The sequence below is a fragment of the Perissodus microlepis genome, chromosome 16 (genome assembly GCF_051167445.1).
Source record: "Perissodus microlepis isolate ML-2025 ecotype Zambia chromosome 16, ASM5116744v1, whole genome shotgun sequence".
NCBI classification, from domain to species: Eukaryota; Metazoa; Chordata; class Actinopteri; order Cichliformes; family Cichlidae; genus Perissodus; species Perissodus microlepis.
The window spans coordinates 22330364-22346228 of NC_140476.1; the positions used below are offsets into that span (position 1 = coordinate 22330364).

General features: G+C 39.8%; 1 protein-coding gene across 3 annotated transcripts in view; it reads left to right on the top strand.

Moving 5' to 3' along the window:
- Positions 1-13164: 13164 nt before the first annotated feature.
- Positions 13165-15865, top strand: part of dachd (dachshund d) — a 93187-nt gene continuing 90486 nt past the window's right edge. For 2 of the 3 annotated variants that reach the window (XM_084954725.1, XM_084954726.1), the window contains exon 1: positions 13165-13980. In XM_084954725.1, the coding sequence (XP_084810851.1) occupies positions 13424-13980 (557 nt within the window). In that variant the 5' untranslated portion in view covers positions 13165-13423. The remainder of the gene's footprint in view (positions 13981-15865) is intronic. The other variant, XM_084954724.1, reaches the window with a different exon arrangement.

Genomic DNA, 15865 nt, shown 5'->3' on the forward strand with positions numbered 1-15865 from the left:
GCATAATTAAGCAAATTTGATTGGAATTAAGCATGACTTCTTTTGGTTGGGTTTTAATGAATGCAAATCAGGCATCTACATCCCTAAGATTAATTTCAGCCAATTAAAAAACAAAGCTTGTTGGAAAGTGTAAAAGTGTTCAAAGCAGGGCAGCAAAGCAGTTTCTCTCTCCCTCTCCCTTTCCCCCCCTCTCTCCTCATCTCATCTTCATAACTTGCACTCAGGAGAATCCCACCCCCCCACCCCCAACTTTGATCATTAGCATGAAGTTACAGGCAAACATTATGAATTCAAATGTGGCAGAAATGCACTGCCAAGATCTTCGTGCCTTTTTTAATCTCAAAGTTGCACCCCTTAATAGTTTTTTTCCCCTCCACGGTGATTGTTTGAGGACCGAGGCTTTAACGGTGACAGGACATTCAGGATTAGCATTTTTGAGAAAGTATACAAACACATGAACCCGAGCGTACTCAAATCTGAATTCATTTCTCGCCTGTGACGCGAAGGCACACTTTAGAGCATTAAACATGTCGTCGTCCTGGCTTTTGACAGCAAAAAATATGATAATTATTCTGCATTAGTGTGCCCACAATAATGTTGGCAGAACCTAAAATCAACCTTTATCAGCGCTCAAGAGCATTCAATCCATCTGACTTAAGCACTCAGGAGATCTCATTGTGGCATTTTCCATGTGAAAGCACCATTGCACACCAGACCAGTGACAAATAACACAGCTCACACCAATAATAAATGCCAGTGTCAGGCAGAGTCTGTGGCTTAGGTAGGTGTTCCTCTCATTATGACAGCCTCACACTAACCCTTCATCTCAAATGTCTTCAAATGTTTTCTTCTCTTTCTATTTTTGCACCTACAACGTCACTGACTACATCCTGATTATTTAGAGAGTTGCACGTAAACGCTAATGATTGAGTGTAAGCAGGCACCTTCGGGCTAATGCTAATCTGCCTGCACATTGCTCGGAGACAGGCGTGTACATTGATTTGATCTCTCACATCAAAAGACAAACAGCGGTGCAAGTCAGCACTTCCCAAGTCAATGTCATTCCTTGAAGTGATTCCCCCACACGTGCATCTTTATGGGCCTGGGGAGGAAGGGAGGGAATAGCGAATTAGGCAATCAGATCTATTGGCATTTCTTTAAAGGAGATTCATGGTGAGAGGAAAGGGGAAAAGTGAGGAAAAGTGTTTCCTCGTTCACCTGCTAGCCAGAGCCAGTTCTGAGAGGCTTGCTGTGTTTAGATTGCATTAATCCCTCTGTCTCTACCTGTTACAGAGCTTTCATTAATGTTGTCTTTTAACATCAAGTCTCCTGCAGAGTGGGGAATAAGTTGCGAGTGCTCAGAACGCTGCAGAAAGTTCAAAGCGCCACAAGAAACCCTTTATGTGTTCCCTTAATCATTCAAAAGCCCATCCTAGTATGCTACTTGTGTAGCTCCTCCATATGACGAGAAGAATTAATATTTGGCCTCTGATGCATTCTTTTTGAAAGAATAAAGGAATGTGAAGGAAAGCATTATCTATTCAAGGAGCGCGGGGAATACTCTGGCTGCGTCTCAGTTGTGTTGTAGCTGCTGCGTCTCATTTTGTCTGTGGCAGATCACAGGGCTGCAGACTGCTACATTTCTGAGGGAGAGTGGAGAGTGGGAAATTGTACTGTTTTATTAGAACCCTGTGGGAGAGTTTTGTAGAGGCAAGCATGTCATTGAGCCCATTTGCATCATGCCAGCAGTGAATAGACATCACAATATTGTGATACTTAGAATGTGATAGAAACACTCCCACTAAAGTGTGCTGATTTTATTCTCGGAGTAAAAGCCCCTGGCGCAACTGCTCGTGATATTTTTCCACGCCAAGGCTCCAGATTCACCGACTTATATTTGGATCATCGCTTGAGTGCGGAAAATATAAGCCATAATAAGCATTATTTCACTTCCACGCTAATCAGTCGTCCTTTCACTTCTTTGTATTTCTTGTCTGTTCGTCGTCCCCTTCGTTAATGTATTAACTCTGACGCCTCTGGCTTTCCTCCCCTCTTTTTTTTTCATTCAGTAAAGCCTCATTGCTATAGAGCTGGCCTTATGCTTACTTTATGCACCAAGGACCACACATTCAAGTTCACTAGAGCAGACCTACGTGCCTTTTGAAACATTTGGACCGCGTTATTATGAAAGTTTAGTGTTCGTACATTTGTAACTGCAATTGCAACTCAGCCATCAGTGTAAAATTTGCCATTCTAAGTTTCCTGAATGCAGCGAGACACAGAGAGAGGGAAAATGTGTGTACCCTTTGTTTTCACACATAATAACACAACTGAGATTATTATTCAGGGGTTAAACCCAGTGAAAGGCTGATTCAGTGCTCTTGTTTCTGACTGTCCTACTAATAAAGAAAGAAGGAAAAAAACTAGAATAATTTGTATTAAGCATTTAAACATGCTACGCATTCAGTGATGCCTTTTTTTAAAGGCATTTTGATTAATTTTCATTAAATTGCATTGAACTATTTAAAAAGAGGGTACCGTGAAAAAAAAGTCTGTCTGATAGATGTAGGGATAAATTGTAAGGAGTGAAGAGATGTTACTAAGAGATGGGAAGCCCAAGGGACAAGCAGGAGGACAATGCTGTCTCTTGGGAGAATTTTATGCTGCTGAAGTGAATTTGAATACATAAAGGAGAACTCGGGTAAGAAGAAAAGGGGGGTACAACATAGCCTGTGTTCTCCCGGTCCCTTGTGTGGGAAAAGAGGCAGATTAGCCTATGTGTTTCTTTTTTCCATTCTCTGCCTGGTCTCAACTACTAATTTAGCATTTTTTAGGTCTCCAATTGTGCCATGAGTACTTTAGCTCAAGAGCTGCATATTTAACCCCCACGGACCGTTTTTTTTTTCTCAGATGTGTTGTTCCTTAGCGATAGTTCATTTCTTTCTAATCAGAGTATGTGCTTCTGCTAAGCAAATCTGCAAAAGGAATTATTGCTCTAAAAGAGCTTCTACTAAATAAGTTACATATTTCTGCTAAGTTAGAGTTAGAGGGTTGCACTTTTGTCATATAATGATGCCTTATTATACCGCTTACACCCTGGTGATACATGCTAAATTGGAATATTTTGGTCATTACTGCAGTAACCCCCCCCAAAAAACACCAGATTATACAATACACCAAGAATCAAAAAAGGAATGCCATGTATTCATATCAACACATTTCCCTGCTCAGGCAGGCAACGCCCCACACATTCTCCCTTCTTAGTTTTCCTGTTTGGTCTGCCCTCTTTACTTTGCCCCTTATCTGAGCATCATTCATTCCTCCTCTGTGATCCTGCACTTGGCTGAGGTCTGTGTGGCTTGGCACCCACCCATTCTTCCTCTACGCTACTAAAGACACTGATCGGCACCGTTCTTTGTTTTGGGCTAAAAGAAGAGGGATTGGAATTCGGGAGGCCATTAATTGTTAATATACAGTAAACTCACCTGTTTGCGTTACACCTTTATGTTTACTTGCCTTGGTCCTGGCTCATCCACAGGGATCCAGCGGCCAATAAGCAACAATAATCTAACTTTTTAGTTGTGCCATAAATGTAAATTTCTAGAAACTACTATTGCTCTTAGTTGTTGGTATTTGTAATAAAACAAATATAATTCTGTACTCTATTAGAAACAAAGATTGTGCTTTTGTAGAACACAATCAGGTGAGTGAAATGTTTAATGTGATCATTTTGGGGCTAATGTTACAGTAGTACAAGTAAGCATGAACTGGAATTCACTTGATTTCTTCTGTTCCTGTAGAGGTCACTGTTGTGTGGTGTCTTTGTGTCAGACTGGGATACTACCAGCAGTAGTAGCACCTTCCTTCATGAAGCCTCCACTAAGTACTGTGACATTGAAAGAGATCAAGAGAGCATAAGTAAGAGAAGGATTACAAAGTCAATTCTGTTTTCCAAGCCATAATGTCTACTACAAACAACATGATTTTAAAAGGGAAAAACTTATTCGACGCTTAATCTGTGCAGCGTTGAACAGTAATTATTTTTGGTGCCAGTATTAATCACGCTGTACCCGCAGTAAGTTAATTTGGACCAAATAAAGAATCTTATGTACATATGTCTGAAGGCATCTTAGAGTTGTAGGATTATTTCCTCTATGGAAGAAACACATTATGCTAATCACAAAATCCCAATATTTGTGTATCTGGGAGATGATTGTACCAAGCAATTATGTGCAGGATTTATTAGGGAGAACACAAATTAGATACTATGAATGAGTTCATCCCGAGCATTTGTATGTGCCATTTAACTCCCAAATCCATGTTTATTAAACTCCAATTGCACATATGAATCAACTCTTTGGCATTAATCATGAAGTACAAGGGCCCAGATGGTACAGTCTTAGCCAAGCTTGAATTAATACGAAAGGTTGAATCGCTGCTGCATCAAGCTTCTCTCAAGGACCTTTGAAGAATGACATGAATAATCATTGTTGTTGGATGCATAGTTTAAGTCGGCAGAACACGGTGAACTAATGCAAACTGAGAGATATTAAAGAACGTGGCGGTGCCCTGCCAAGAGTTTCTGATGTATTGCATTTTGGATACTAAAAAGAGAAACGACTTCTCGTATTCTCGTATTTACTCACAAAATACATTCTAATTATTATATCGCACACTGTAGAAGCACTGACCTACTGTGAAGCAAACACGTGGACAAAGAAGCACACTTACTGCTACAAATTGCCGATTATTTCCATGACTGATGGCTGTTGATGCTGCTGGACTGGCAAGCAGCTTCTATTTGGCTTGGCCTGCTCAGTGTAAGATGTATTGGTGTTCATGTTAATGACACAATGATTCAGTGTGAATACCGCCCTTAACTTATTGGGCATTAGCCAAACATGATTCCATTAAAAATGGTTTCTTCTCTATTACTACAAATGTTCAGCTGTGTAGTTTTAGCTTTATGAAGCTGTGGGAAATTAGGTAATTTTACACAAACCTAACCAGTTTGGCCTCATGTTGCATTACACACAAAATAAGTGTAAGTTATATAATGTTTCCTCTCAAACTGCCTGCAGTTGCCTGTTACTTAAAAGATAATTGTATAATTTAACGTTTCTGTCCTATTGTTCATACTTTAAACATTGCACTGATAAGCTGGTTAGTATTTAATATACACTGCTTCATACTAGGAAGTTACGCTGTAAGTTTGGAAAAATTACATATTAAATATAATATGTTTAATAAATCTTGGCCTGTATAAGAAGACTCTTCTGCACACTGAGGAGCACACTTTAAAGTTTGACAGTTTCTTAATGTAAGATACAACTTAAAGTGCTGTAATTTAATAAATAATGAGTGTTTGCTTTGATGCAACTGCACACAACAGCTTCAACATGACATTAGTAATAGTTTTAATCTCAGTTAATGCACAGCATTCATACATTTATAGTCCGTCTCTTATATAAGTTTCTGCTCAACTGCTCATTACAGCAAATATCTGTTCTTATAAACATGGTTAATAGGATTTGCTGAAGTTCAGTCAATGTAACTGAATGGGGAAGAAAGGTAATGTAAGTGGTTGTTGGTGTGCGAGAAGCAGATTGAATATTTCCGAAAACTGATGATCGCCTGGAATTTTCGTGTATGATCATCTCAGTGCGTGGTCCGAAAGAGAAGAAGGAAAAACACGCAGTCAGTGCTGGTTCTTTGGATAGAAACTCTTTGACGACAGCAGAGGTCAAAGAAGAATGGGTAGACGGCTTAGAGCTGATAGAAAGGCAACAATAAAAAGGTATGCAGAGAGGCTTCTCTGAATGCACAACACGTCAAAGCTTGAAGCAGATGGGCCACAGCAGCACAAGACCACACTGTGTGCCACTAATGTCAGCTAAGAAAAGGTAAATGAGGCTATGGTAGGCATGGTTTCAGCAAAATTGAATTAGACCGGACTGTAAAAGTGTTGCTGGTCTGATGAGCTGCACTTTCTCTGTGGAGCCATTCCACCTTGTACCATCAATTCAGGTTGGTGGTGATGTAATAGTTTGTTTGTTTTTTGGCACACTTTGAGCCTGTTAGTACCAACCAAGCATCAATTATTTGCCACAGCCTGTCTGAGAACTGTTCCTGACCATGTCGAGCCCTTTGTGACCACAATGTGCCCATCTTCTGATGGTTATTTTCAGCAGCTGAGTCACGAGGGTCATTCATGTCATACTGTGTTCTTCAACATGACAATGAGTTCACTGTACTTAAATGGCCTCATTAGATCTCAATCTAGCAGAGCACCTTTGGGATTTGGTGGAACAGGAGAATCACATCACGAAGGTGCCGCCCACAAATCTGCAGCAGGAATGTTTCTGGGACTGTTTTTGAATCTATGCCACAAAGAATTAAGGAAGTTCTGGAGGTAGAAGTGGGATCCAAACCTGCAATAGTAAGCTATAAGGATTAGCCAATGAGGGTAAGCTTCTCCATGTATATCAAGTAAAGAAGAAGTAGCAGGAAAGTGGGGAGAATCAGTACAAAACAGAGCAACAAAGGGTCACGTGAAACAGGTGTTTTACTGCTTAAATGGCATATCTGTATAATGATAATATATGTAATGTCATTCTCTTTTTTTTCCACTATATGAACATTCCTCCTCTGGTTTGCTTTGGTGTCTCCCTTAATGTATTCCCGCTTAGCTGATTCCCTGATTCCAAAGGACATTGCATCTCATTTCTTGTCACTTGTCTCCTAAATTCCTAAAGGTACAATTAGCATTTTGTTTGACGAAATGTTGAAAGGTTCATAGATTGATATTTGCAAAAATGTAGCGGGGTGTTTTTTTCCAAATGCAAATTATGACATTTATTAACGTTTATTACGGATACTCTGTTTATGGATTGTAAAACTCTGCATAGATTTAATGGGAATAAAGTAAAATTACAACGTTTAAACACAATCAGTGTGGCAAACCAGCAAGTGTGTAATTTAGTGTTGTGTGGCAATGAAATGTTTTACGGGCCTTGATTTATGTCCTGTGCATGGCATTTCTAATGAGAGAGACTAACATTGCAGTACGCCTGTGTTCCAGGAAACTACATTTACAGCAGATCTTTTTTCTCAAGAGTGTTTTTCCCCTGTGAAATAATGTCAGCACTTTCCCACCTTCAAAGTCCTTTTGTTTCCAGATCTATTAACAATTCTAATTGTACAGGAACACTTGTTAAGTAAGGCTGGTAAATAAAGCAGGAAACGCATTATTTCCTTTTAGTGCAGATTAAAGGTACAGCTATGCTGGGTTGAAGCACATTAATGAGGTTTTAAATAAAAATGCTGGCAGGGAATTTACACCGCTGACTGGTTTAACTGCAGTAAGCAGTTGATTTTCCTTGATGTTAAAGGGGAACATTATTTTACCCACTAATGAAAAATACATCTTTCCACTTTCCTATCTGTTAATTAACATGTTTGCGTTAAGGGAATTTCAAAAAGGGATACAATTGCTTTCAATCTGATTAAAGTAAGTGATACATAATAGAGAGGTTGTTTTCCTTGGGTCCTTCTGTTAATTGAATAGCTTTGTATGACTTGGAATGTTTTTCCCAGTCACAACAATTTGCTGGGACCTAGCTGCTCGGGATGCCCCTATCTTAATTACGGATCGCTTTCCAAATGTGGTTCAATTTCCTCAGCAGGACAGTTTCTGTTAACTGCTATTTTTAAGGCCAATAACAACGTCAAAGCTAGGGATGATTAAAGCAATTAAAGTTTCCCTTTGTTTTCCAAGCGCAGCGAGATAGGCCTGCCTGTTTGTACAACATTTATTAAACATTTACTAAATGGAATTGAATCTGTCATCGATGAAGTTTTCCGGGACAATTACCTTTTAGCATGGCAAACACTGTTTCACTCAGCTAACGTCTCTCAGCTTATGGCTGTGATTAGCCATTTGATTTCATCAAGCCAAACTAAAAATCCTCCAGCAGGAAGAGAGCGAGAGAGCGCGGGGTTTAAATATAATTTTACCATTGGAATTTCTCAATTAGCATACCACATTTTCTCCATTAGATAAACTGCCTTTAGAGAGCTGGCTGGTTTAATCTGTTTAATGTCCGTGTAAACTATAATCTCCTGATTCTAAAACAAAATCCCTTAAGGACATAATTCGCATACACTCTTCATAAGGCAGTTTTTGAAAGACATGATCGAGTGCGGCTTTTAAAGGGGGATTGAACGGCATGGGTTGTTATGCCTATCATGCTTTTCTTTTTCTCAGGCACGCAGATTGTTCAAGTTGTAGTTTCATTTGCTCGAATTTGGCTAATCGTTCGTTATTGTGCTTATACAAGCTCGTCCTTGCTCGATTCTCACTTACACACTGTATAGCTTCATGTGAGATTGTTCCAAGAGCGTAACGGTTTAGGTTATTCCTCAGCCGTCAGCTGAGTAACTCTTCTAGTATTGTGTAGTCTGGAGTCAGATGTTGCATTAAGTCACTTCTTGGCATTTCCTGCTCTGTGAAAGACAATTTGGAAGGGATACCTCAGTATGACTGCGGTGCAAACTTTAACCTCAGATTGAATTAAAGTGCAGGCATGTACACCGCTGCCAACCACAGTGACGTAGAGCATGTAGATATAGAAATCAGAATTTGTTGTTTTCCCGCTGAATGATGAGCAGAGAGAAATCTGAGTGTTTACATGCATATCATTGCTTTCCATCATACACTGCAGGCTGTATGAATTAGGGCCCGCAAACACAGCCTCATTCTCCTTGCATCACGCCAAGAGTCACTCCATTGATTACCCTTCTCCGCTCCCAGGAAATGGCTCATGCATCTCGTGTACATTATAACAAATGTTCTCTTTGCATTACAATTGAATTGTGATTGTTATGTTCAATCAATGGGGAAAGGTCACGGGATCGCTCCTGCCAGCGCTTTAATGGAGAAGTCGATGAGGATTCATTTTAATCACTGCGACTGTGGCAGAATGAGCACAACACTGAGAGACTGTCAATGGGCCGGTAATTACCGCTGTTTATACAGGTTTCTGCTTTAGCAATTTAGATATCCACAAATCTCTCTGTTTCTTGCACCCCAGTTATATTGGAAGCTGCGTGGCATCAAATGGAGCACTAGAGGATGTGGGCCGTGACTACTCTAATTGTGGTACTATTGGTGGGGCTGGTGCTTTGAAAATGAATTGAGCTCCATTTGCTCCTTTGAGCAGTTACATTACCAGAAAGCAGTTATTGCGCATACGTTCCGCGAAGGAGCATTTCTATTAGCTCGGCTGAGTCCAAACAATTGGGTGAAGAGGTCGAAGACCGCGCATCTACAATACCCAAACTCTCAGCGCACGTCTGTCAAGGTTAAGTGTACACACAGCGTCTTGCACCGAATTACTTTGTTTCATATTTGGCAGTTTTGTTGAAGAAAATTGCTGAAGTAGTTGCAACTGCAGAATAAAGAGATGAATTCAGTTCACCAAATCCTGGCCGATTGTGACGTTTTATCTTTCTTTTATGACTTTCAGAACTTTTCCGCTTATTTCTTTTATATTTCACCACTTTGGTTAACAATACTGACTTTACCTTCGCTTTATACATAAAAGAGAAGTCAAAACTCTTTAAGGAAATCGGCAAAAAAGTTTTAAGAGTTTCTATGTCTGATATCTGAACGAGAGCAAAAAAGTTTCAATTTGCTCTCATATAAAACAGACAAAAAGTAACAAATGCACAGATGAGAGGAGCTGAGAAAGAGTTGTGCGTGAAAAATGTAGTAAGTAATACCTCATTTGCACTCCACTGACTGGTTAATGAATGAGCCATTGTAGGTCAAAGGATCATATTTTGCTCTGTGAATGAAAAGTAAGGGCTTCTGAACAAACACTCTCTGATAACTCAACAACTCGACAGCAGGTGTGAAAGTCCACTCTTTCTACATGGAAAGACACTGATGTGGACTGTGCCGAAAATTATCACTCATCCTCCACCATCAGAAAGTGCTCTCTGACATCCCCCCGTTCACCCCAAGTGGCATGTTTGTGTTGGCCGATGTCTATGGATAGATGGGGTCAAGGCAGTATAACCTTGGAGAAAACAAATATTCATGATCAATAAGAGCTTTATTCCAAGCATCTAAATGATTCTTATGTCTGAAGCTGCTTTTCCTCTGCTTATTTGCCCATGCGGAAAAGCACTTTGAAGATTTATGCAGACTGGGTAAAAGGACATTTTAAAAGACTACACAGTATCACTGCTTTCAAATGTCATGTAATCATAGGTTAGGGGAGAGTGCTGGGCACCGAGAGCTAAGTGATGTTACAGATAATGAATTGCCTCTGAAATATAATACATCGTAAGTATGATTCTTTGTTCCCAGCTCTGTACACCAACTCTGTACAATTAAAGTTATTTATCTTTCTCGTTTTTTTTTAAGTTCATCAATTATATTGTGATACACTTAATGTCCATAAGAGGATGATGTATGATTGGTCTAATTATTTCTTATTCACCATGCTTTCTAAAGCATATCAATTTTGTTAATACCATGTAATTAAAACACGTCAGCGCGCTACAAGTTGCTGGCTGTATTAATGACTATGAAAATTATTTTAATTAAATAGCCAATTATAGAAAAATCCTAACCATGAGAATTGACATTTAAATGAATTCAATTTAAATTGCTTTTCAACATTGTTTTATCAAAGCTTTATGGGGTGAATAAATTATTACATCAAACAATATACTGTGTCATTGATCATACACAAGTCCTGTCCCATATCCATACATTTTCAAACACTTTCCTGATGCCATTCATCATACGGGGGGGTGATTACATTTTGACATAGTCATTTGTTTACCGCAATCTCATCCACATGTACTCTACTTCTGTGTACTTTTAGGAAAACTGTGTTAACTGTTTATGTTACTTAGTTAACCAAATATTAGGTCACAGAGAACTTCATTCATAGGGCTAATTTGAAAGTGTTTCTCCAAGCTGCCACTACTTAGGTCAGCAACGCCTGAGGAAAAAGTCGAGACACTTCTTTTTGTTTTTTTTTCGAGACACAAGTAAACTTTCTAAAAACCATTTCTCAGAAGCTGTTTTCCTTTGAGATTGTGTTAAAATACATGATTTCACATCAGGTAAGGATTTTGCTTTTGCGCTGAATTGGATGCACAGGATATTGTGGGATGCCCTTCACCACTTCACGGATACGTTTTTGTGCTATGTGGCTGTTTTCGTAACTGGATACAGACATATCCAGTCTGTTTAAAGGGCCTTTGTATCTAAAACATCATATACATCCGGTGGTGCCTTTTAATACCTATTAGACCACTCAAGCTCATATAGTTTCCCTATTTTTTTCTGCATACTCTTAATGAAAGTCATTTTTCAGACATTACAAGCGCCATGATTTGCAGTTAACCCATGCAAACAAGAGAAATAGTGGGCAAACTGTTGTGACATTCATTGTATATAATGAAATCTTAATATGGTGCATATTTAAGTGAAAGGTTAGCAACATAAAGGGCAAATGGATTGCCTGGCAATGAATTTTAAGCAGCTATTGATTTTACACTACAAGCTACCTCTTCCCTGAATGATAATTTTGAAATGGCACACTGCTTATCTTAAAGCTGATCTAACAGGACACAAGGAATACACAAAATATTAAGGCAAATACAGACAGATAAGCAACAATCTTTAAGATGTGCAATACATAATAAGTGCTGATGTGCTCACCAGAATGAAACTAACTGAAATCCAACTAATGGGAAATACATTTGTCTCAAAAAGTTTGCGAAAACAAAAATAAGAAAGCCGTGACATATATGTATAGTATACTTTATATCATTTATCTTACAACCAGTTTGATATTTAGAAATCTCGGGTAGTTGGGAAATGGATTACAAAGAATTTTATAGTGATGTACGCAGTATCCAAATGTCCCAGGAAATCAATAATGGCCTGCCATCTTTTAAATAAAATAACGTCTGATTTAAAATAATCCGTACATGATTTAGTGCCCTGCATAAACTGATTGATTTGTTAGGAAAGGCAGGAAGTGAGGTTTTCCACCTCATGATGTACCTTAGTGGTTGGAAATAAATGTGCAGTTAAGTGTATATGAGCTGCAGCAAGACACTTGCACATGGACTTGACCCTGCACATTTCTGCAGTGCTGTTATTTTCCTCCTCTCTCTTATCTTTCTTTCCTGCACTTCCTGGAGTTTATGGCTTTGTGTTCTTACCGGGTTAACTTCAATAGTTCAGTTCTAAAATATTATAATATTGTTTAATATTTTAAATCTTTCATTTCTGAGGTTTTACCTTTAAGTGCATGAACTTTTTAACCCCTAACCTACATGACATTTTTTTTAATATTCACCTGACTCCTGTGAAAAGTATCATGGGGTTTGAGATGGACAGTACATAAAACTGAGTGGATGCACTTAAAGTGAAAGATGATATAAAGCTGTTGGAAATCAATCTTTACTGTCTGACTTCAATTTGCAAAATTACCAGAAAATATGCTACCTTTATGTAATCTATACATTAACTTTTTAACCCCTAACTGACATGACAGGGTTTTTTATATATATATATATATTTGAAAGCTTTATATGCAATTAACTGCACATATTTCTTACAAAAAATATTTCACAAGACATAAAGTTACAGCCACTTTGGAAGTGCACATAAAAAGACCAAACATCCTTCCTCACAGATGGAGTCGGCTGAACAGTGATTCATATTGGCGTACATTCTTGGTAAATATGACAAAAATTACCAAAAATAACGTGCGAATTAAAAGGTTTTTTTAAGCGTTTGAGGGTTTTTTTTAATAAAAAAAAATTGTTTTAGTATTTGCACGAAAATGAAAGCAAAAGTTAAAAAAAAAAACATTACTCAACTCTTGATCGCCATAGGTGAAGTGAGCTTTGCATTAATGTTGGCAAAAAGGATTTAAAAACAATTTTTTTAAACAGACGCTTTTCTTTACAACTTATGATCCAGCATAAACGTATTTACTTTGGGCAATGAAATCATTTAACAGACGTGAAACGTGCGAGCAGTGGCCGGAGCCCAGTTATCTGCTCTTCAAAGGCTCCCACTGTCCCCTAGCTCCTCCCTCTCTGTACCGTGTGACAACAACAACTCATCCACAGAGCGGAGCTGCACTTTTCAGCTCATTTTCCTCCTGTCATTCCTCCTCCTATCTTTGATCATTGTCCCGCCGCTCGCCCCCCTCCCCAAAAGAAAAAACCCTCACTCAGCACGCCTTTTTTTCGGTAGCTCTTTTTACTTTCCAACTTATCTGAGGAGCTAAACTCTCGTGGATTCTTTCATTTAGGGGTATCTCGGCAGGCTGGGTTTTCTACTTTGAACTTCGGCTACTCTCTTCCCCTCTTGTAGGTGACCATGGCCGTACCGGCTGCTCTGATCCCACCAAACCCTCTGGTCCCACCGCCTCCAATCTCGACTCCTTCCGCGACGACGTCCCCGCCGTCGACAACTTCATCACCATCTCCATCCCTGGCCCCCCCATCGGGACCCGGACAGAACCTGTTCAGATCAGAGCTCCTCGCAACCAGCAGCCCGGGCATCCCGAACCCAACCGCGGCTCTCCCCCCGAGCAAACCCGTGTACTCGACCCCGTCGCCTGTTGAAAACATACCGCAAAACAACGAGTGCAAGATGGTCGAGTTGCGCGGTGCCAAAGTCGCCTCTTTCACCGTGGACGGCTGCGAGCTCATCTGCCTTCCTCAGGCTTTCGACCTGTTCCTGAAGCACCTGGTCGGCGGACTGCATACGGTCTACACCAAGCTGAAGCGGCTCGAGATCACGCCGGTGGTATGCAATGTGGAGCAGGTCCGCATCCTCAGAGGGCTCGGCGCCATCCAGCCCGGCGTGAACCGCTGTAAACTCATCTCCAGAAAAGACTTCGAGACCCTGTACAACGACTGCACCAATGCGAGGTTAGTGGCGAGCTCTGTTGTGGATTTTTCTTTTTCTTTTTGGGGGGTTTAAATGTCCGCACACACGGCCGTGCGTAAAGGCGCAGGAGCTAGAAAGGGGGAGACATTTTGCCTTTGCAAAACAAGCGGTCAGAGTCGTACGATTGTCTTAGCCGAATTTAATAATTGATTCCTACAAGGAGTGTGTGAAAATGCGCGCGTGTGTGTGTCAAACTCCATCCCAAACACCGAGGCTGGTGTGTTTGGGCAGGAAGAGACCGGCGCACTTCACCAGTGGTAAAGAGAGAGGGGGAAAAAGTTAAGTGAAAGTTTTTTAACACGTGCAAGGCAAAGCTGTGTCGTGATGGATAGCCTGTCTCCCTCTGAACAAATGAATCGATAATGTAGGCTACACCCTGGTTGAGTTTCACAGTGCTGTTGAATAAACTTTCGCTATACAGCTGCCACCACAAAGATACAACTACAAATAAGAGCCTCTCATCTTTGCTTTTCTTTTCTTTTTTAAACGCCAATTTCTGTTTAATTTTAGACAGCTTTTAGCTCAATTTTATTTTTTTAATGACTGAAATAAAACTAGGCTATGCCTCATTATATGTCCTTGCCACAGGGGGTAGCATGATTTCAATTAGAACTTGAGTTTTCAGACAGTAAACAAGAAGGAACCAGAGTATTAAAAAAATAAAAGGGCCAGCTTTTTTCTTGTGTGATTTTTTTTCACCCCCCTTTAGTATTGATGACATTTCTCAGGGAGGTTACAGTGCACTAATGGAGGAGCCTTCTTTTCTTTTTGCACACTGTAAGTGCTAAGGATAATTCATGAGAGCACTCAGTTATCTGTCTTAATTAAACATACTTGATTTCACTAAATCAAATGAGGCAAAGGACTACGAGTGTTTAAATAAATACATTAAACCATTTTGACCGAGTCAGTTATTTTTGGAGTTTTTTTTTAAAAATATCTTAAAATCAGAGTGATTTAAAGCAAAGATCAATATTTGATTAAAAGCCTTTAAAAAAAATATTATTGTCCTGTTGCTCCTAGCTTTGATGTATCGCTCAGTCTCACAGGATGGTTCAGCCTGGTCAAATTTACCATCTTACCTGTCAGTATGATTGATTTCATATTGATCTCCTGGCTCTAGAAATGAGCTGGAAATGCAAATATGATGGAAAGGCTCACATCAGTTGGGGAGGGGAGGAGGGGTAGCAATAAACACTTTTGAGTCTCAGTTTTTAAAGCATGCATCCTCTTTTTTTTTTCCTTTTTTTTGTCCCCTCTAGAAAAAACCCCAACCGTGTGGGGTCGAACTTAATTCAGAGTTTCGGATGCAGCATGCAAATATTCACACAGACGCGTACACACAAGTTGCTGCGCAAGCATGTTTTTTCTTCTTCTTCTTCTTTATTGCCAGTTTGTGTCATTAAGAAATCCACGTGTGTTAACATTTAGTATATTTGAAGCCTCAAAGTGTTGCTGTAACTAAAAAGGTACATGTGGGGAAAAAAACAGCAGAAAAACAAACAAATGAAAGAAAAAAAATAAATCAAATAGCACGCACAGCACTGTGAGGAAGTCTGAGAGTGATGTTATTACAGTAACGAGGCTGCTTGTCGTGCACTTCGGATGTTTAAATTTGTGTTACAGCATTGTGTTGCAGTCTATGCTATCAGTAAACACCCCCTTTTATTCTCCCGTATAAATATGCTGCAGTCTTATGTTTCCATCCCACTTGCAGTCGTCTCAAAGATCTCACCTGTGCACTTTGGCGCTTAAGCTTCATTTACATAAAGCATCAAGAGAGCAGAGCCCCCCCCCCCCCCCCCCCCCCCCAAAAAAAAACCACACACACACACACACACACACACACACACACTCCAGACACGC